This window comes from Varanus komodoensis, unplaced genomic scaffold, assembly GCF_004798865.1.
Source record: "Varanus komodoensis strain SLA01 unplaced genomic scaffold, ASM479886v1 scaffold193, whole genome shotgun sequence".
In the NCBI taxonomy this organism is placed as follows: Eukaryota; Metazoa; Chordata; class Lepidosauria; order Squamata; family Varanidae; genus Varanus; species Varanus komodoensis.
Window position 1 is genome coordinate 21,814 of NW_025335558.1, and position 18,730 is coordinate 40,543.

The following is an 18,730-nucleotide window of genomic DNA, read 5'->3' on the forward strand; positions in this document are numbered from 1 at the left end:
TGCTGGTTTCAAAAATGGATCCTGGAAGTGACTCCAGCTTCTCCTCCCCAGTGCAGATTTTCTCTGCCTCCCAGCTTACCACAGAGTTGGGAAATGAACAGTGAAATGCTGTTTCCCAAACATCCCTGATAAATCCATCTTCCTTTTTTGACATAGGATTTTTCATCTGAAGAAATTTCTGGAATCCTAACAATTGGTTTGAATGACTTGCCAAAGATATAGCACCATGGATCGAGCTTATATCCCAATTTGCTTGTAAGGAGAGTGATGTGAATTCCATCTCAGCTGTCATAATCCAAACTTTGCCTTTTGATCCTGATGGTATATTCTCAAATTCTGAAATCTTCATCAATGTCCTCACAAGAATCATAGTCTCAGTTCCGCCATATACAAGCAATGCTGTGACTGTGCTCATCATGACAATTTTGCATATTTTAATCTCATCATCCACTAGTTTATGTACATTACTGGCAAATGTTTGCTTTGGCAATTTTTCTAAAAAGTCAATACAGATGCGGCTCTGCATAAAAATGGGAAGCACATTCTGAATAATCTTCTGTTCGTTATCATCATTCACATATAATATGCCAATCCATGTCCATCTGAAATGGAGCAATAACCGAAGGATCCCCTTATCTTGAATTGATGCATTTGGGAACATCTTGTAAAAGAACATACCTTGAGCTTCTTTATTTCTTGCAGGAGCAGACCCATATGTGACCTTAAGGAAGAAGAAGAAGACGAAGAAGATGAAGAAGAGGAGGAAGAGGAGGAGGAGGAGGAGAGAGAGATTGATTTCCAATGTGTTACTTTTGCCAAATGCTATTGCTTGCCTCCATACATCATCAGAATTTAGATTTCATTTTGTGTTAAACATGCAAATATGAATCATGCAGACTTTTCTGTGCACATGGTGTAAATCCCACATCACTGCACAAAAATAAGCATTGATTCAGATGATTTTACTACATGAATGGCAAATATGAAACAAAATGATAGTTTCAAGGAGATATTTTAATGGACCGGAACAAGAACTGGAAAGCCATGGAATTTCTGCATGGTAAAAATCCCTCCTTGCTTTTCCAATGTTCTTTTACCACATGCTCTTTATTGTATTTATAAAGCTCACCAAATAGCATTGTTTTCTGATCAGCTTGCACTACAAACTGATTAACTACAGTGATTTCCAACAGGAAGAGGAAACAAAACAAATAACAATTATATAGCACAGCAATAATTCTAAACCCAAAGGAAAAAAGAAACCCCTAACAATTCATTTAGTGATGTTTCTCTATTCTGACATACATTCTTATTTCATATCTTATTTTGCTAGCTTATTTTACTGTAAGACAGAAATGATACTTATTTATGATACCTAAGAGGAAAAAAGGGCAGGATATAAATGCAATGTAATAATAAAAAGTCATGAAGAATAATGTCTTCCTAGAAGTGTTAGCTGCTGAAAGAAGCTACTGTTATGTCAGAGAGCTTTTGCTATTGGTGACATGTAGGTAAAATGAATACTTAACTCATCATCACCATCATCATTCCAGAGAAATCCCTGATCCAGCTTATCTCAGGCCTAAGCTGAGGGAGGGGGACACACTTTAATATTTGGTTTTGCTTAAGGTATACCTGATCCAGAAACCAAACTTCCTCTTTATATAAAATACAATTTCTTGTTTGCATGTGAGTAGTTACACTGATGAATAAATGAACTGTAGTGCTTTATTTTGTCTGCCTATCTAATGGAGCAATCCTATGGACATTCACTTAAATGTAAGGTCTATTGACTTCTTTATGAGAGCATATAGTGTTGCAGCATAAATTATAACAATCACTTTCCTGCATCAGAATTTGACCTTTAAGCAGCATTCAGGTCTCAACCATGCCAGAATCTGTCTATACAAAATACCCCAAGAATGACCAGAAGAATATAAATTACATTTTCAGCTCCCATTCTATATGCACCCAACTTACCTGTGGGATTTTGTACATGCACAGAATGTTTGCCAGAGAGTGGCTGATATCAGACTCTGGTCCCCCAATAACAGCTACCAGATTGGTCCGGGAATCACATTTATAGTTAGGGATTAATCTGCTTGGGGTGGAAAGAAGATGTATTGAGGCATGATAGGTCCAGGATGTCCTGAAATAATTATTATATATATGAAAGCCCAGGGTGATGTTGCATAAGATGTATGGATTGTTGTTGATCTCCCATACAGCAAATTCCAGGAGCAGAATGTGCTGATAGTTTTGAACCAATACCCTGAAAGGAGAGGGAAATATGATGATATCATGCATTTGCTTCAAAATGACATTTCCTGTATTTCAATCCTGTTGATTGAACATATTGCATTTGAAAGGCCCAGTGTAGGGAAATGCAAAGTAAAATTAATGCATTCAGTTGTACTTTTCGTTTCACAGAGACTCAGTTCAACAGTGACCCCAATGAAGCAGCTATTCATTTGCACATGTGTACATCATAGGCAACTAGATCCAGACCTTATCTCTTTTGCCAGTATTGACTTGAAGCTTATCAATTAAAGAATGTCGAAGAAATCACCCTATATCTATTAATGCTTGACTAAGGGAGGAGAGCATTTTGTTTTTGTAAACAAAGGGAAAATTGTAGTGTCTCTAATGCTGGTCATATCTTCTCTCTCTCATTCTCTCTCTCTCCCCTTTTCAGAATTTGAATCAAGAGAAAAGCAATATGTCATACAATTTCGGGGGTAGGGAAGTCCGATATTGTCTTCTTACCTTCACTCTTCTTTTTTGTTTGTTTCAGCAGCTTCACTGCTGACTTTGGGTAAGCCCCACCAGATCTCTGGAGTACTGTCCAGAAGGATTCCTTCTCATAATTTTATGGGAACAAACAAAAAATGTAGGAATTCCCCTTTCACAAGCTTCATGAACTTCCCCATCTCCTATCCAAATCATTTTATATCAACCCAAATTAGTGTCACAGTTACCATTCATGAATCTGACAGGATTTGAGGAAAAAGCACTTAAGCTCATCCCTAAGTGTCAGCCATTCTTCCAGAGAAAAGAAAGTGACCTTTATGAGCAATCTCCTTGAGATTTGTTTCTGGACACATGTCTTATATAGTTCTTAATTAATTAATTAAATAATTCAATTAACAGAATAACAACAATTATAACTAAACATTCCTGATCAAACAACACATCAACATCAGTGCTACCCCCATTAGGACCAGCAACTCTAATTGTTTAATGTAAGATCATTCATTCATTCAGGTTGCCCCACTTCCCTTCCAGAACTATATTGACTCATGTGGTGGGTCACACCTCTTTGCTTTTATTAAAATTTATTCAATAAAGGTTTCCAAATATTTTCAAATTTATTTTCACTTGTTAAACCATTTTTCATTATCATTAATAACTATCTTCCAGACTTCATTATACCAGTCAACTATATGATATTCACCTGTGGTTTTCCAATTCCTCGCTATTTATCTTACTGCTGTTAATAAATTTATCATCAATTCTCTAGTATTTTGTCCCGTCTGTTCTCTAAATAATGCCAATTGTGCTAATCCAGGGTCAACTTCAATATTTAAATTCAATATTTTACCATTTTCTTTAAAAATCCTTTCCCAAAACTCATTTATACATTTACACTTCTACCACATATGGAAATATGCACCCACTTCTTGGTTGCATCTCCAACACACACTGGAATATTCATTGTTCATGTAATTCAGTTTTCCTGGAGTTAAGGACCATTTCTAAACCAGTTTATAAAAATTCTCTTTAATTCTTATTGATATAAATTCTAAAAATTCTCTTATCCCACATATCATTCCATTCTTCAGTGCTAATATTTCTTATTAAATTTGTTTCCCAAGACCCTTTAAGAGGATCATAGTGATTCTCCTCTTCTTGTCATTCCTTTCATCCACATATTGTCTTCTTTTTCTTTCTGTAAAATTATATCTTCAAATGTAGTATTTTCTCTGCATTTACCATTTTTCTTCAATCAAATCTTAGTTCAATAATCCAATTGAAATATACAGTACCACTTTATTTTACCCCGTCCCCTTGTTGCTTATATTATTTCTTTACTCTTCATTTTCTCTACCCAATCTTTCAACCTAATGACATGTTTACTCTTCAATACTTCCTTCAAATTCCTCCTCAGATTTTCTGAGAATCTTTCTTATTCCATAATTGTGTATAACATTGAGATCATTGGGATAAACAAAGTCCTATATTTATTCCAAATTTTAACCTTTTTCTTACAATAGGATTTCCTATCTTTTAAATAACACTTTTATTATCTTGTGGAAGAAAAATATTTAAAAGGATCTCTCTACATTTATCCTGTATTATCTTATCTGGTTGCAATATAATATCTGGTATATGCCTCAGCTGATTAACTGAAAACACACACACACTCAGAGCAACACACCAATTTCCTTACACAAGGTCCTCAGTATGCTCACTAGAAGGATCATTTGCAAAGGTAATGGGACTGGAAAAGTGGTAGATTTGAGAAGTAACGCCAGCAATGATGAGGTCTCCTGACTGGTAATATTTGTGAAGAAAAGGCAAAGGTTTACTGATGGTACATTTTCCACTTGGAAACACGTGCACTATCTGAAGTAGCAGCACCAATACCAAGAGCATAAGTGCTACCATCTCACACAGAATGTCTTCTTCTAGGTGTCAGTTTATCTCTAAGTACATGCTTAATCCCTTGAGTATTACAGCCTGAGCTGAATTGTCATACAGTCAAGTGATCTGAAGGGTGGCTATAAGAAGTGAAGTCCGCACATGCAGGTTTTATGGAGACTTGATTGTCTTCAGCGTTAGCTTCTTATGGTTCCTTATTGTCCCCGGAACTCCTTGGGGACTTGGATAATAGATACTGGTCTGTTTCACAATTAGAGGAAAAATAATCAGTTACAGTCTGTTTCACTGAAGAGGAACACACACGCACACACACACTCTGGCAGAAATGTTATCTTTCTCAGTGAACCAACAAATCCTGTTGCAATCTGGAAGGCATCAGTTCTGAAACCTGATTTCAAAGAATGAGGGAGACAAGAATTTGCTCCATAGACTATTGTGAATTTAATTTATTATACATTTTCAAAACAATAATGAAACTGAAACCAGTTTATCATTCAGATCTTCTCTACTTTTTTTTTAATTTTTTTTATTACCTTCTCCAATGATCTCTCCAAAATACAATAAAAATCTACATTGTCAGTTTTCAAAGAACAGCAGCAGCCAGCTAAGGCCACCTCCATAAAGTCAAGGAATCCCTTCTGACATTTCCATGGCTACTGATGATCTTGCCCAATATTAACTAGCCAGGCCTGTGCCCTTACTCTTCCCTGCAGCCCTTCATTGACCAATGAATGTCAGGTGCTCCACTGCCACCTCTTTTTCTCTGTGAACAGCTGTAAGCCTCCTCCCTTTCCTGACCATCCACCCACCTGTCATCTCATAAATTACTGCTAATAGAAGCACTGAGGTGTCAATCCATTCAGGTTGGTAAAAAGCATCTCCCTTTTCAGGCTACATGATTGCTGGAATGCTTTGCTCTATTATCCTGTGATAGGAGGCCTTGAGCAAAGCTTCTTCTATTCACCAATCAACTGGGCCTTTTCAGGCAGCCCCTTCACTGTTCTACTATGCTTAAGGTGACTGGGCAAGTAAATGTAGAAGTGGACTTGAACAGTCAAGTGATCCCATTGCTACATCAGCACTGGTCTCAGCAGTACTGAGGCAGCCCTTGAAATGACCAGAAATAGATCCAGGCTGGTTGGACTAGCCAGGAGTGCCTCCACTGCATCGTCTTTTGACCTGAGATAGGTGGTAGGCTGCCCTGAGGTTTTACAGATTACTGACAATGCATGTTCTGAGGCAGCAATCTGTTCATTGACCAAGGAAAGGTCAGGGATATTTATCCTGCATAAGAGGGAAGCAAGTGGGTTTAGATAGGTAGAGGCCTTGCACAACAGTTTTCCTCTTCCCTGGTCTGCCCTACAACTCAAGTAAACTGCTTCTTTCAATGTTCTCACTCAGGATATCATTGTGTGAGACTGAGGCATTGTTAGGGTGCATCAGAAACTATCAGGATCGGAAACTATAAATGATGATTTCTTCTTATAAGCTCCTCCTTGTTGTTCAGCTCAGGCTTCAGCAAAATAATATAGCACTTGGGAGTAAAAATGAAAAACAGCAATCCTGCACTGGAAGCTATGATAGAGAAGATCTCCACAGCAACAGTGTATTTGCCCTTAGTGCTCAGGTAAGATGGAACAAAGGACACCCAAACACTGCAAAACACTATCATGCTGAAAGTAATGAACTTGGCTTCATTGAAACTGTCAGGTAGCTTCCTGGCTAGGAATGCCACAATTAAGCTTACACTGGACAGGAAACCCAGGAATCCTAGTGCACAGTAAAACATAGCTGCTGACCCTTCATTACATTCCAGTACAATTTCTTCAGACATTGAACTTGTGTCAATATCTGGGAATGGAGGAGATGTTGAAAGCCATGCGGTACAAATTGTGGCTTGAAAGAGGGAGCAGGAAACAAGAGTAGTGCTGGCCATTGGTTTCCCCACCCATTTCCTTATTCTGGATCCTGGTTGGATGGCTATAAATGCTAGAACCACAATGAGAGTTTTGGCCAACACACATGAAACAGCCACTGAGAAAATGACAGTAAAAGCAGCTTGTTGTAAAAGACACATCACTTTGTTTGGTCGTCCAATGAACAGCAATGCACAAATAAAGCAGAGCAGGAGGGAGATGAGAAGAATGTAGGTAAGTTTTTCATTGTTGGCTTTGACTATGGGAGTGTCCTGGTGCTTGATGAATATCCAGAGCACCAAAACTGTGATTATGGAAAAGAAAAGAATTAGAAAGCCCAAAGTGACTCCTAGGGGTTCTTCATAAGACAGGAAACTTATATTTTTCAAAATGCATGCATCATGGTTGTTGTTAGAATAGTGATCCTCCGGACAATGGAAACAATCATCCATATCTAAAAGATAAAATGTTGGTTTCTATGCATTAAAGATATTGCAGTTCAGAAGTATAACTGCATGAATGAGAGCTGCTAGATCACAATCTGTAAGGCTACTTCAAATTGTATCATACAATTATCATTTCAGGAAGCATTTGACATATTACCCCATAATATCCTGATTGGCATTTCTTTTAGTCATGGCTTATGTGATTTTACCACTAGATTGCTCTGTTGCTGGCTTGACAACCACAGCCGATGAATTGTTGTCAATGGTCCTTCATCAAACCAGAGGAAGGCATTAAATACGGTGCTCCAGAGTTTGGTCATAGACCTGTACACTCTGACTTTTTTTTATTAATGACTTGAATGAAGAGGTTCGAGGAATGTATATTAAATTTGCAGATGGCCCAGAACTGGGTGGAATAGTTAAACCCTAAAAGTCAGAAACAGCATTCAAAATATCCATCGTAAGTTAGATGTCTGGGCAGAAAATAACAATTAACAGAGTTGTGCAATGCTCTTCAATTAAAAGAATGAAAATAAATGAAGAGATATATGATATGGAATATCTGGTTTGGTAATAGTATGTGTCCAAAGGATCCTGGAGGTGTAATCAATCACAAGCTGAATATGAGTCAGAAATGTGAAGTGGCTGAATGCATACATGAGTTTTAGTTCTATCAATAACGGTCTAGGTTTAATATTATGGAAAACAACAGTAACTGGAAAGGGGCAGCAAAGGGGAAAGTTGTTGGAGAAGGTTGTTGGAGAAATCTGCAAATCTCCATCTGGATGTGTGGCTTTGTAGAGGGCAAGTTATGATTAAGCACAATTTGTGAAAGAGTACAACATTGTTATTGATCACCAGGCATATCATGAGGCCATCTTAACTCTGGTCTTAAACCAATAATTTTAATTATGACTGAATACACATTTGTGGCTATAACAGAGTTATATTTGACTAAATAACAGTAACATCCACCATGGAATTGCAATCAACTGAAAGGAAAAAAGGGAAATTCTTCCCCTTTGCACTTGCTGGATCATAGCAAATATATTTGAAATTATCAACTCTATAAACTGTATTTCTTACCTGTTTGGTTTGAAATTTTCCCTGCTGGACATGGAAGACAATCATAGCAGCAAAATGACTTCCCTTCTTTCTGTGCCTTTCTATAACCTAAACAGCAGTGGTCATTACACAGAGAAAGGGGCCTTGACTGATCATAAATGAAAAGGAAAGCATTACTGTTTTGCAGGGATTTTATGTCATACATCAGGTACAGTTAGTTTAACAGACCCATGAATTCATGGCATAGCTTCTAGAGAGGACAGGTGGTTGGTACTGAAGAGTTTGTCTATGTGATCAAGGTCTCTGGCAAATGGGACTACACTCTGAATATGGTGGACCATACAGAAAAATGTGACTTGTTATAACTGACAGCCCTTTTATGCAAACTGTTAATATTAATTGACTATGTATAACTTGTTCATCATCATAGGTTTTGTTTTGCATTTCTTTCCCTTACTGCCAAGGCTTTTTGTGGCTAAAATAGTTTTGAATGCTTTTTTTAAAACTATAATAAAAATTTAAAAAGCCTCTTGATGAATATGTTTGTCAAAGCAGCATAAATTGTTATTTCTTCAAATGTTTGCTGGGTGAAAGAGAGCTTTCAAATCAAATTGTGACTTGAGAAAAAAAGATAATGTTAAGGTAGAATTCAGGGTCATTTCCTTTTCCCAGCAGTGATACCTACCTGGTTAAGCATGCTGGCCCATTCAATGGCATCGTCAACTATGGAGAACATTTTATCTTTGGAAACTTTTGGGTCAACCTGTCCAACTTTTACTCTAAGAAAGGACTGGTTTGGAAAGGTGATCCAGTTTATAATGTCAAATCCAGCTACTAACTCTCCATTTTCATCAAAATACACAGTTTCTCCTGCACTATTGTTAAATGAGACTTGTCTCAGGAAGTGGTGGAGCTAAATAGGAGAAAAAAAGAGTAATTAACTAGGATGAAAAAAATAAAAGAATGAAACAATGGTTAGTTAGCTTGCCATGTTGAATATTTCCATTAAATGCATAACAGAGGCTTATGATACAATTGATAATTGTCATGACTGTGGTATTTTATTTATTTAGACAGCTTATAAGCTTTGGGGCAGCTTACAATAATTAAAATCTTGCATATAAATACAAAAAATACATAGAATAAATAAAATACATAAGATAAAATACAATAAAATAGTGGAAACAGCCTGGTCAGTTTAAAATAAACCTTAACAATTAAAATAGCATATAAATAAAAAGGTCTTAGCCTGGCGCCGAAAAACAAATAACGACGGTGCCAGGTGGACCTCTCTGGGGAGCGCATTCCATAGGCTGGGCGCAACCTCAGAGAAAGCCCTCCTCCGAGTACTCACCCTCCTAATATCCTTCACGGAGTGTTCCTGGAGTAGGGCCTCTGCCGCCGATCTCAAGGGGTGGGAGGGCATATATGGACACAGGCACTCCTTTAGGTAACCAGGATCTAAGCCTTTCAGGGCTTTGTAAGTGATAACCAGCACCTTGAATTGGGCCCGGACTTCAATGGGGAGCCAGTGGAGCTGATGGAGGACTGGGGTTATATGAGAACAATGCCCAGTCCCCATCAGCAGCCTGTCAGCTCTATTTTGCACCAATTGAAGTATCTGAACCATCTTCAAGGGCAGCCCCACGTAGAGCACATTACAGAAGTCTAATTGGGAAGTGACCAATGGATGTGTCACTGTTGCCAGGCAGTCGTTCTCCAGGTAGGGACGCAGCTGATGGATCAGCCGAAGTTGAAGGAAAGCGCTCCTCGTCACCGCTGTCACTTGAGCTTCCAATGATAGCTCTGGGTTGAGGAGCACTCCCAAGCTGTGGACCCTGTCCTTAAGAGGGAGTGCAACCCCATTCAGGACAAGGTCAAAGTCTCCCATCCCAAAGCCTGATCCACCTACCAACAGGACCTTCGTCTTGTCTGGATTGAGCTTCAGTTTATTGGCCCTCACCAGCCCATTACCTTGGCCAGGCACCGGTTCAGTACAGCCACTGCCTCACCTGTATTGGTAGAAAACAAGAGGTAGAGCTGGGTATCATCAGCGTACTGCTGATTCTGCAGCCCACACCTCCTGATGACCTCTCCCAGTGGTTTCATGCAGCTGTTAAATAGCATGAGGGACAACATGGACCCCTGCGGAACTCCATGGCATAGCTGCTATGGCACAGAGCCATAGTCCCTCAGCACCACCTTCTGGAGTTGGCCATTAAGATAGGAGTAGAACCACTGCAGAGCAGTGTCCCCACCCCCAATCCCACTAGCCTTCCAGAAGGATACCATGGTCGATGGTATTGAAAGCCGCTGAGAGGTCCAGGAGAACCAACAGGGATGCACTCCCCCTGTCTTTCTCCCTGCACAGGTCATCGTACAGGGCGACCAAGGCAGATTCAGTACCATACCTGAGTCTGCAGCTGGACTGAAATGGGTCCAGATAGTCAGTTTCATCCAAGAGTGCTTGGAGTTGTCCCTCCACCACCCACTCCAACACTTTGCCCAGAAATGGGATGTTGGCCACTGGTCTATAATTGGTGGCTATCTCTGGATGCAGGGAAGCCTTCTTTAGGACAGGTCAGACTACCACCTCCTTTAAAGGGGCAGGTACCCGGCCATCCCTCAGAGAGGCGTTGACAAAATCCAGGATCCAGGTCCCTATCCTGTCCTTGGCTTTCTTGAGTAGCCAAGATGGGTAAGGATCCAGTAAGCAGGTGGTGGAACGTACTTGTCCAAGCACCTTGTCCACATCATCAGGCTGCAATAACTGAAATTCATCCATCAATTGTGGACCAGATGGCAACATTGGCTCCTCCCCTGAATGCTTTGAGTCACTAGTGGAGTCCAGTTCGTGATGAATCTGAGTGATTTTCTCCTTAAAATGCTTGGCAGAGTCGTCACAGTGGGCCATCGTGGGTGGTACCAGGTCTTTCTTAGGGCCTGGGTGAACCAGACCTTGTACCACCCAAAAAAGCTCCACCGGATTGTGGAGCTCCGGCATTGTGAGGAGACAATGGACATGGAGAAAATTTTCTTTTTCACCACCATCACCACCACAGCATAGGCCCGATAATGGGCTCTTAAATGTGTTCGGTCAGATTCAACCTGTGATTTCCTCCACCTATGCTCTAGCTGTCTCCCAACCCGCTTCATCGCCCATAATTCAGATGTGTTCCAAGGGGATGAATGGGCTCTGCCCAGCAGGAGAGGACGCTTAGGAGCGATCGTGTCAATAGCCCTGGTCATTTCCCCATTCCACAGTTCGACCAGAGCTTCAACAGGAGCACCAGCCTTGTCAACTGGAAATTCCCCCAGGGCCTTCAGGAAACCATCCGGATCCATCTGGCTCTTGGGGCAGACCAGCACAATCGGGTCCGCACCCTTACAGAGGGAAAGGCTGCTCTCGAGCTCAAACCTCATGAGGAAGTGGTCTGACCCTGACAGGGGAGTCAGACATAAATTCCTCACCCTCAAATCACCCACTTCCTGCCCTGTTGAGAAAACCAGGTCCAGAGTGTGTCCACGTTCATGGGTCAGGCCAGTGACATGTTGAGATTGCCCCATGGCCGTCATGGAGGCCATGAAGTCCTGAGCTGCCCCAGTCAGACCAGTCTCAGCGTGGAGATTGAAGTCCCCCAGGACCAACATCCTGGGGGTCCTCAACACCAGGACTGAGATGATCTCTGTCAGCTCAGGCAGGGAGACTGTTGGGCAGAAGGGTGCACGGTACACCAACAGAATTCCCAATCGGTCTCAGTTGCCCAACACCAAGTAGAGGCTCTCTAGACCTGACCTCGAGAGAACAGGAAACCCCATGAGGGAGATGGAAGCTCGGAAAACCAAAGCAACCCCCCCTCCCCTCAAGGCATGGTCAGTGCTGGACAAGATACCCGGGTGGGCACAGTTGAGAGAGGGACACATCCCCCTCTTCTCCTGCCCAGGTCTCTGTTATGCAGGCCAGGTCGGCCCCCTCATCCACAATCAAGTCATGGATGAGGGATGACTTATTATGGACCGGCCTGGCATTGAGCAGCAGCACCGTCAGGCCTGAGGGGCAGTTGACAAGCCTACCCAGAACCCTCCGGCTGGGGGAGTAACCAGAAGGGGGGCCAGGTGTCAACCATCTGTCCCGCCTTCTTCTATGCAGACCCGTTAGACCCCCAAAACCATAACGTCCATTGCCCAAGACCACCCCAATGGCGGTGCCAGTGTAATGACTCATAATTGCTAGAAGTGGTACCTATGCTATTTGTATTGCTCCTGCTTGTTGTTGGACCATTACCATGGCCGCATGTTAACAGAGTCAGGTGTCATTGGAAGTAGAAATAGGTAAAGTGGGGGAAGTAGGTTGTACTGAGGAAATGGTCCAACATACTGGTGTTGCTCCTAGCAGTGTAGGAGAGATTTGGTTGCGGATGGTTCATGGAAGTTTTGAGGTGGGTCAGGTAAGGGAGAAGGTGCACCCTGTGCTGGGCTCCAGCAAAATATAAGCTATTTATACATTTTTAGCAAAGAAAAAAATGGTCCTCTGAAGCTGACAAAACATTCCAGATCTCTTTGGCTCTCTTTTTAAAAAATGGTGCTTTAGTGTCTATTCACTAGCCCTCTAATACAGAGATTGTTTTTTAGTAACATGTTATATATGAGAGCCAGCGTGGTGTAGTGGTTAAGAGCATGAAAATGGGACGCTGGGTTCCAGTCCCTGCTCAGCCATGGAGCCAACTGGGAGATTTTGGCCCAGTCACAGAATTTCACCCTAACCTACCTCACAGAATTGTTGTTGTGAAGACAAGATTGAGAGCAAGAGGAGGAGAATTATGTCAGCTGATTAGAGTTCTAATTTTTAAAAAAGGCACAATAGAAATCAAATAAATGAATGAATAAATTACATTGGAAAAAAAGCAATTTTACATTCCAAATTCACTCAGAGATAAATACCATTCTAAGATAGGACCACTGATAGATTAGCTTCCAATCTGTTAATGAGATCAAGAACATTTAATCTTTTCCAGCATTTGCCTCAATTTCTTGGGCTTCTTTCTGGAAAATGTCACTTAAGGCACAGGTATCTGGCCTACATCTGCAGTGAAGACAGACAGAAATAATTTATTGCAATTCTTTGCAATCTCCTCTTTAGTTCTCTGCTGATATCCTATAAGGGAATCTTTAAATCTGTTTAAAACTGATCTGGCAACACTCATATCTTGTTCAAGGTCCTGGGTGGCACCGCTTAGAATTAAAACCCTGGTCTGCTCCATGAAAGCTGTTGTAGAGGACACTGTTGCTTAGGGAACTGAGAAATGTAATCTACTTTTCATGACAGGAAATAATGTGGGTGTACTGATTCAAAATTGGTTAATGCTTTCTAAACTACTACCAAAGTCTTAAACTTGGCCTTGTTGTGAATAGGTAGCCATTGCAGGTCAGCTCATGCAGCTATGCCTATGGAGCTTCCAGACTGATTTTGTTTTTCATTAAAAAATGAATGGATGGATGGATGGCTGGATGGATTGTAGAAAGTACAATTTGCCTAAGTTTTGGATATATTACTTTGTGACAATGTTGTAAAATAACAAGGCCAACTTGAAGGACTACTTACGTGCACATTGATGTACAGAATATGCACCTGAGATACTAAAATCACACAATTCCGTTTGACAACATTAATAAATCATATAAGTGAAAAAAGGAGAATAAAGAATAAGATTAAAGAGATGTGTACATTTTTGCCCACATGCTTATACCCTATAATTTTTCCACCAGCATAGTCCTAGTGAGTATACATACACACATGGCCAAATTAGTCATTTTAGTTTGGATTTGAATTAATCAGGAGCTCCAATAAATTTATTATTCAAAACTGATACATAGCCTAGATACTCCTTCTAAGTATCTTCTTTGCAACCAAAATCATACTGAATCCTCCTGCATTTGTTTCTGCTCAGTTTCTTACCTGCCATGGCTTTTGATTCCATCTCTCTCTATCTACCATTGCTCTGGGTTTGAATGTGGATGAATGTATAACATGCAATGCATGTGCAAGAGAATAGACAGCATTGTAGATGTTGTAGCTATGGCCAGAGATTCGCATTTCAAAAACAGATCCAGGAAGTTTTTCCAGCTTCTCCTCCCCAGAACACATTTTACCAGCCTTCCTGTCAACTATTGAATTGGGGAAGGTACAGCTAAATGCATTTTCCCAGAAATCCCTGATGAAACCATCGTTCTTGTTAGATGTATGGTTTCTCATTTGAAGAAATTCCTGGAATCCCAACAATTCCTTTGTGTGACTGACAAAAGATAAAGCACCATGGATGAAATGTATATCCCAACTCCTTTGAAAAGAAAATGAGGTGAAGTCCAGCTGTGCTGTCATAAGCCATACTTTACCCTTGACCTTCCAAGCTATATTCTCAAATTCTGAAATCCTCAACAGTAGCCGTATTATAATCATTGTTCCAGTTTCTCCATGTACTAGTAACACTGTGGCAGTGCTACTTGCAACAAGTTTGCAAATTTCAATAATTTCTGACACCATTTTATCAGTGTTGCTGGAAAAGGAATGTTGGGGGCATTTTTGTACAAAGTCAAAGCAGATGCCACTATGAATAAACATGGGAAGCACATTCTGAATTAGCTGCTGTCCATTGTCATCATTCACATACAGTATTCCAATCCATGTCCACTTGAAATGCAGTAATAACTGGAGAATCCCCATATATTGAATGGAAGTTTTGGGGAACATCCGATAGAAGAAAATATATTGCATTTCATTACTCATTAGTGGAGTGGAGCCATAAGTGAGCTAAAGAAAGACAGACAGAGACAGACAGACAGGAGAAGGAGAAGAAAGATTCAAATTGTGTGTGTCTACATTATGCAGTATAGCAGAGTGGTGAATAATGTGGGACTGGGTCTCAGGAGCTCTAGGTTCTAGTACCCACTCAGTCAGGGAGCTCACTGGGTGACTTTCTGCCAGTCACAGACTTTCAGTCTGATGTACCTCATAGGGTTGTTTTTGTGAAGGTAAGACTGAGTGGAGAATCAATTAAGCTGCCTTGAATTCCTTGTTAGGAAAAAAGTGGTCTCTAAATGAAATAAAATAAAAATAAATAAATAAATAAATAAATATGGAAACATTCGTGCAGTTCACTTGCATGATTTCAATTCTTGTCTCAATAGATCATCAGACTCAATTCTTCGTTTGTTTTATTTAATTATGGATCAGGTATATTCAAGCTTTTCTTTGAAGATGGGGTACTTAGTAGTCATAGTCCTTGAATATATATTAATACAGGAGAAGCTGGAAGAACAGTCTTCAGTACAGTTGCCACAGCTGGCAAAAGGAGCATGATATTTTGACACAAGTAAAAAGAAGCTCAGAGGAACTCTGGGCCTCTGTATTATTTAGATTTCCTGTTTCTTTTGCTGCCTGCTCCCTAGATCTCAGTAGCCTCAAGGGAATCTCATGTGAATTCTCTATTTTGTATCTATTGTTTTATAGAAAGCTCTTCAATGAAATTGTTTCCTGTGCAGCTTACAGCATAAAATAGTGCATGTGCATTCGCCTAATATGGGTTTAAGTTTGACATAATCTCAAACTCATTTGGAAATAAAATCTAGTGGCTATATCTTTCTTCTAATCATATGCGATACTTTAAAGAAGAAGAAAAAATTATATTGATTCTTGTAGTTTACAGAAACTTCACTGTTAGGGATGGACAAATTGTTCATTTCCACTTTCTTCCCCATTCTTCTTCTTTTTTAAAATTTCTAGTTATTGTTCAAATATTGAATAAGATAAACACAGCCAATAATGGTAAAGTCTGATAAAGAAGTGAACTGAAATTCTCACCCATTGGCACCAGTTCAGATTCAAAAATAAAAGTTATTCTCAATAGAGATAGGACTGTGATGTCCCCCCATGCCACATAATTGATAAGGACTGGGAACCTGTCAGAAAAAAAGTGACCGAAACCTTAATAAATGTGTCTGATTATAGAGGAATGTTGGAGAAATCTAAAACAGCTTTTGATAATTTCAGATTTCAATGAATCCAACCCATGCATTGTGCAGTAGACTGACATCTTCTGAGTAATGCAAATTTCATTTACTGGTTTAATTTACTTGCTTTTGTTTTGCTTTGCTTTTTAAACTTTCCAATCATTTGTGCAAATTTAGTTGAACAAAAGTACCAAGTTCCTAGTAAATGCACTATCACAGAGTCTACCAACACATGCATATGCCATTTTATACAATTCTCTTCACTGGTGTATCACTCTTTTTCTGTGTATGCTGTTCATTAACTGTATGCAGAGCTCTATATATTTGTTGACTGCTTTGAGCCAGTGGAAGGTAGGAGGTACATAAATTGCAATGGACACATTTGCATTTTTAAATCTGATTTTGTCAGAGCATGCTGTCTTCCAGAATGTAGATGAAATGAAAGAAGCAGCCTAAATTCAAATTATTAAGTACAAAGCTCTCAAAGAAATGAGTGAACAAATCTGTCATGGGAATTTTCTCCCATATTCATTCATTCATTCATTCATTCATTTCTTCCTTAATTTCCAGTCAAAGATATATATTTTCTCAGTTGACAAACCTTTCTAAAATGCCCAGTTCACAGAACTAAACATTAGAATATACCATTAAAATAAAGTAAATTGAAATACGTAATTTTCTCAAAATGCACAACTGAAAAAAAATGGGGAGGGGAGGGAATTTTAAGCAGTCTGAGCAGAGATTTCAGTTAAAGGTAGGAGAATTTTAATATCTGAGCAGCTCTGGTTTTCCAGTCCTTAATCTCTAGTTCTTTCTTTTTCAAATTTGATGACCTTTCTGATTGGTTTTATTTGTTTGTTTTTGGTAAATTCTTATGAAACTGAAATCTAATTAAATTAACAGCCAACCCTGCCATTAGCCCATGGAAACACTTCTATTAAATGGTTATTCCAGAGAAAACTGAGGAAGCCTTGAATAAAGTAAAATAATAGTTTAATGCTTGTTATTGGGTATACCTGATCCTGAAACTAAAGTTCCTCTAACATGAAAGTGGTTGAGCTGATGCAAAATTACTCTTTTATTCAATATTCATGACTGTACAGATGAATAACTGAATTGTTTGTGAGCAAATGAATCTAAGATGAACAAAACTATTTTCCTTCATTAGAACTGCATCTTTAAGCATTGTTCAATGTTTGCTGATTTGTCTTGAACAATCTTACCCTGCAGAATGCCACATTAGAGTTTCTCTAGATGATAAGAGCAAAGAGCAACTCTCATACTTGACTCATTCAACTTACTTGTGGAATCTTGTAAATGCATAGAATGTCTGCCATGTGTAGACCAACATCAGAGTTAGGTCCTCCAATGACTGCTGTCAGGTTATTTTGGGCATTACACTTATAATTAGGGATGAATCTGGTTTGTGCAGAAAGGATGTCCATTGCGGCACGGTAAGTTGATGTAGCACTGAAACGGTTATTATAAATATGGAAACCCAGTGTAACGTTGGATAAAATGTCAGAATTACCATTGATCTCCTTTATAGCAAATTCCAAGAGCAGAATGTGCTGGTAGTTCTGTATGAATACCCTGCAGGGAGAGTGACATGTACTATTGCTCAAGAATGACATTTTGGTCTCATATACCTTCAATAACCATATCACACATCAATAGTCCTAGTTCAGAGACATGCATTGCAACACTGGCACATTCAGGTCAAGTTTTGATTTCTCTGAAAAATCAGTTCAACAGCAACCCTAACTGAGAAGCTGCTAGTTTGCACATGTGCATGATATTCTCCAACAACTACAGATCTCTGTCAGGATGTATATGTGTATTCCAAGGTCAGCAATGATATTTGTGGCCAAGCAAGGACTAGAAGCTAGAACTCCTGATTTCTAATCCAGCACCCTAAATACTATGCCCATATACCCATTCTTCCTTGACACTATTACCAAAATGGATGTTCGATATAGCATTTAAAAGGCAAGGAAACAAAAACTCCTTACTCAAGAGCATCAATACGTTCCTGAGAAGGATGATTTGCAAAGGTACTAGAACTGGAAAAGATGTATATTAGAGAAGTAAGCCCAGCAATGATGAGGTCTCCTGGCTGATAATATTCATGGAGAATTGGAAGAGGCTCAGCAATAGCACATTTTTCGAAAGGAACCTTGCATATCACCAGAGGCAATAGGACTTCTACCAAGACCACAAATGCTACCTTCTTCCTTGAAAAATTTCTGTTTAGATGATGCTTCATTCTTTGGTGCAGAAGTCTGAGCTGAATGGTCTCTAATTCACTTTCTGTGAGTGGAGAAGTTAAAACATCCTCAATGTGGTTGATTGGGACTTAAAGCTTTAGTTTTCTATGGCACTGCAATTAAGCAAGCTTCTTGGAAGACCTTAGGGACTTGGAGGAGAAATAATAATTTGAGTGGAGATAAAAAACTACTTGGGGATTATAGACTTTCTTCAAGCCACTGAAGATGAAAACATATTGGTTACATCCCATCAGTTTTTTTCCCAATTCTCAGTGAGGAACAAATGTTATTTTCCCTGAAAAGTAAATAAAGTGCATATAACCAAAACTACCAATGAAAGACATGGATTCCAAAAGCATGAGGCACA

At 39.6% G+C, this 18,730-nt stretch overlaps 1 protein-coding gene across 1 annotated transcript; it reads right to left on the reverse strand.

Moving 5' to 3' along the window:
- Positions 1-6,124: 6,124 nt before the first annotated feature.
- LOC123022460 (vomeronasal type-2 receptor 26-like) lies at positions 6,125-18,236 on the reverse strand. Its single transcript, XM_044428157.1, has 6 exons — positions 18,106-18,236; positions 17,398-17,572; positions 14,046-14,897; positions 8,775-9,002; positions 8,111-8,237; positions 6,125-7,032 (listed from the first exon to the last, which is right to left on the reverse strand). Exons 2-6 carry the CDS (start codon positions 17,539-17,541, stop codon positions 6,125-6,127), a joined length of 2,259 nt encoding a protein of 752 aa, XP_044284092.1. The 5' UTR covers positions 17,542-17,572; positions 18,106-18,236.
- Between the last annotated feature and the right edge of the window lie 494 nt (positions 18,237-18,730).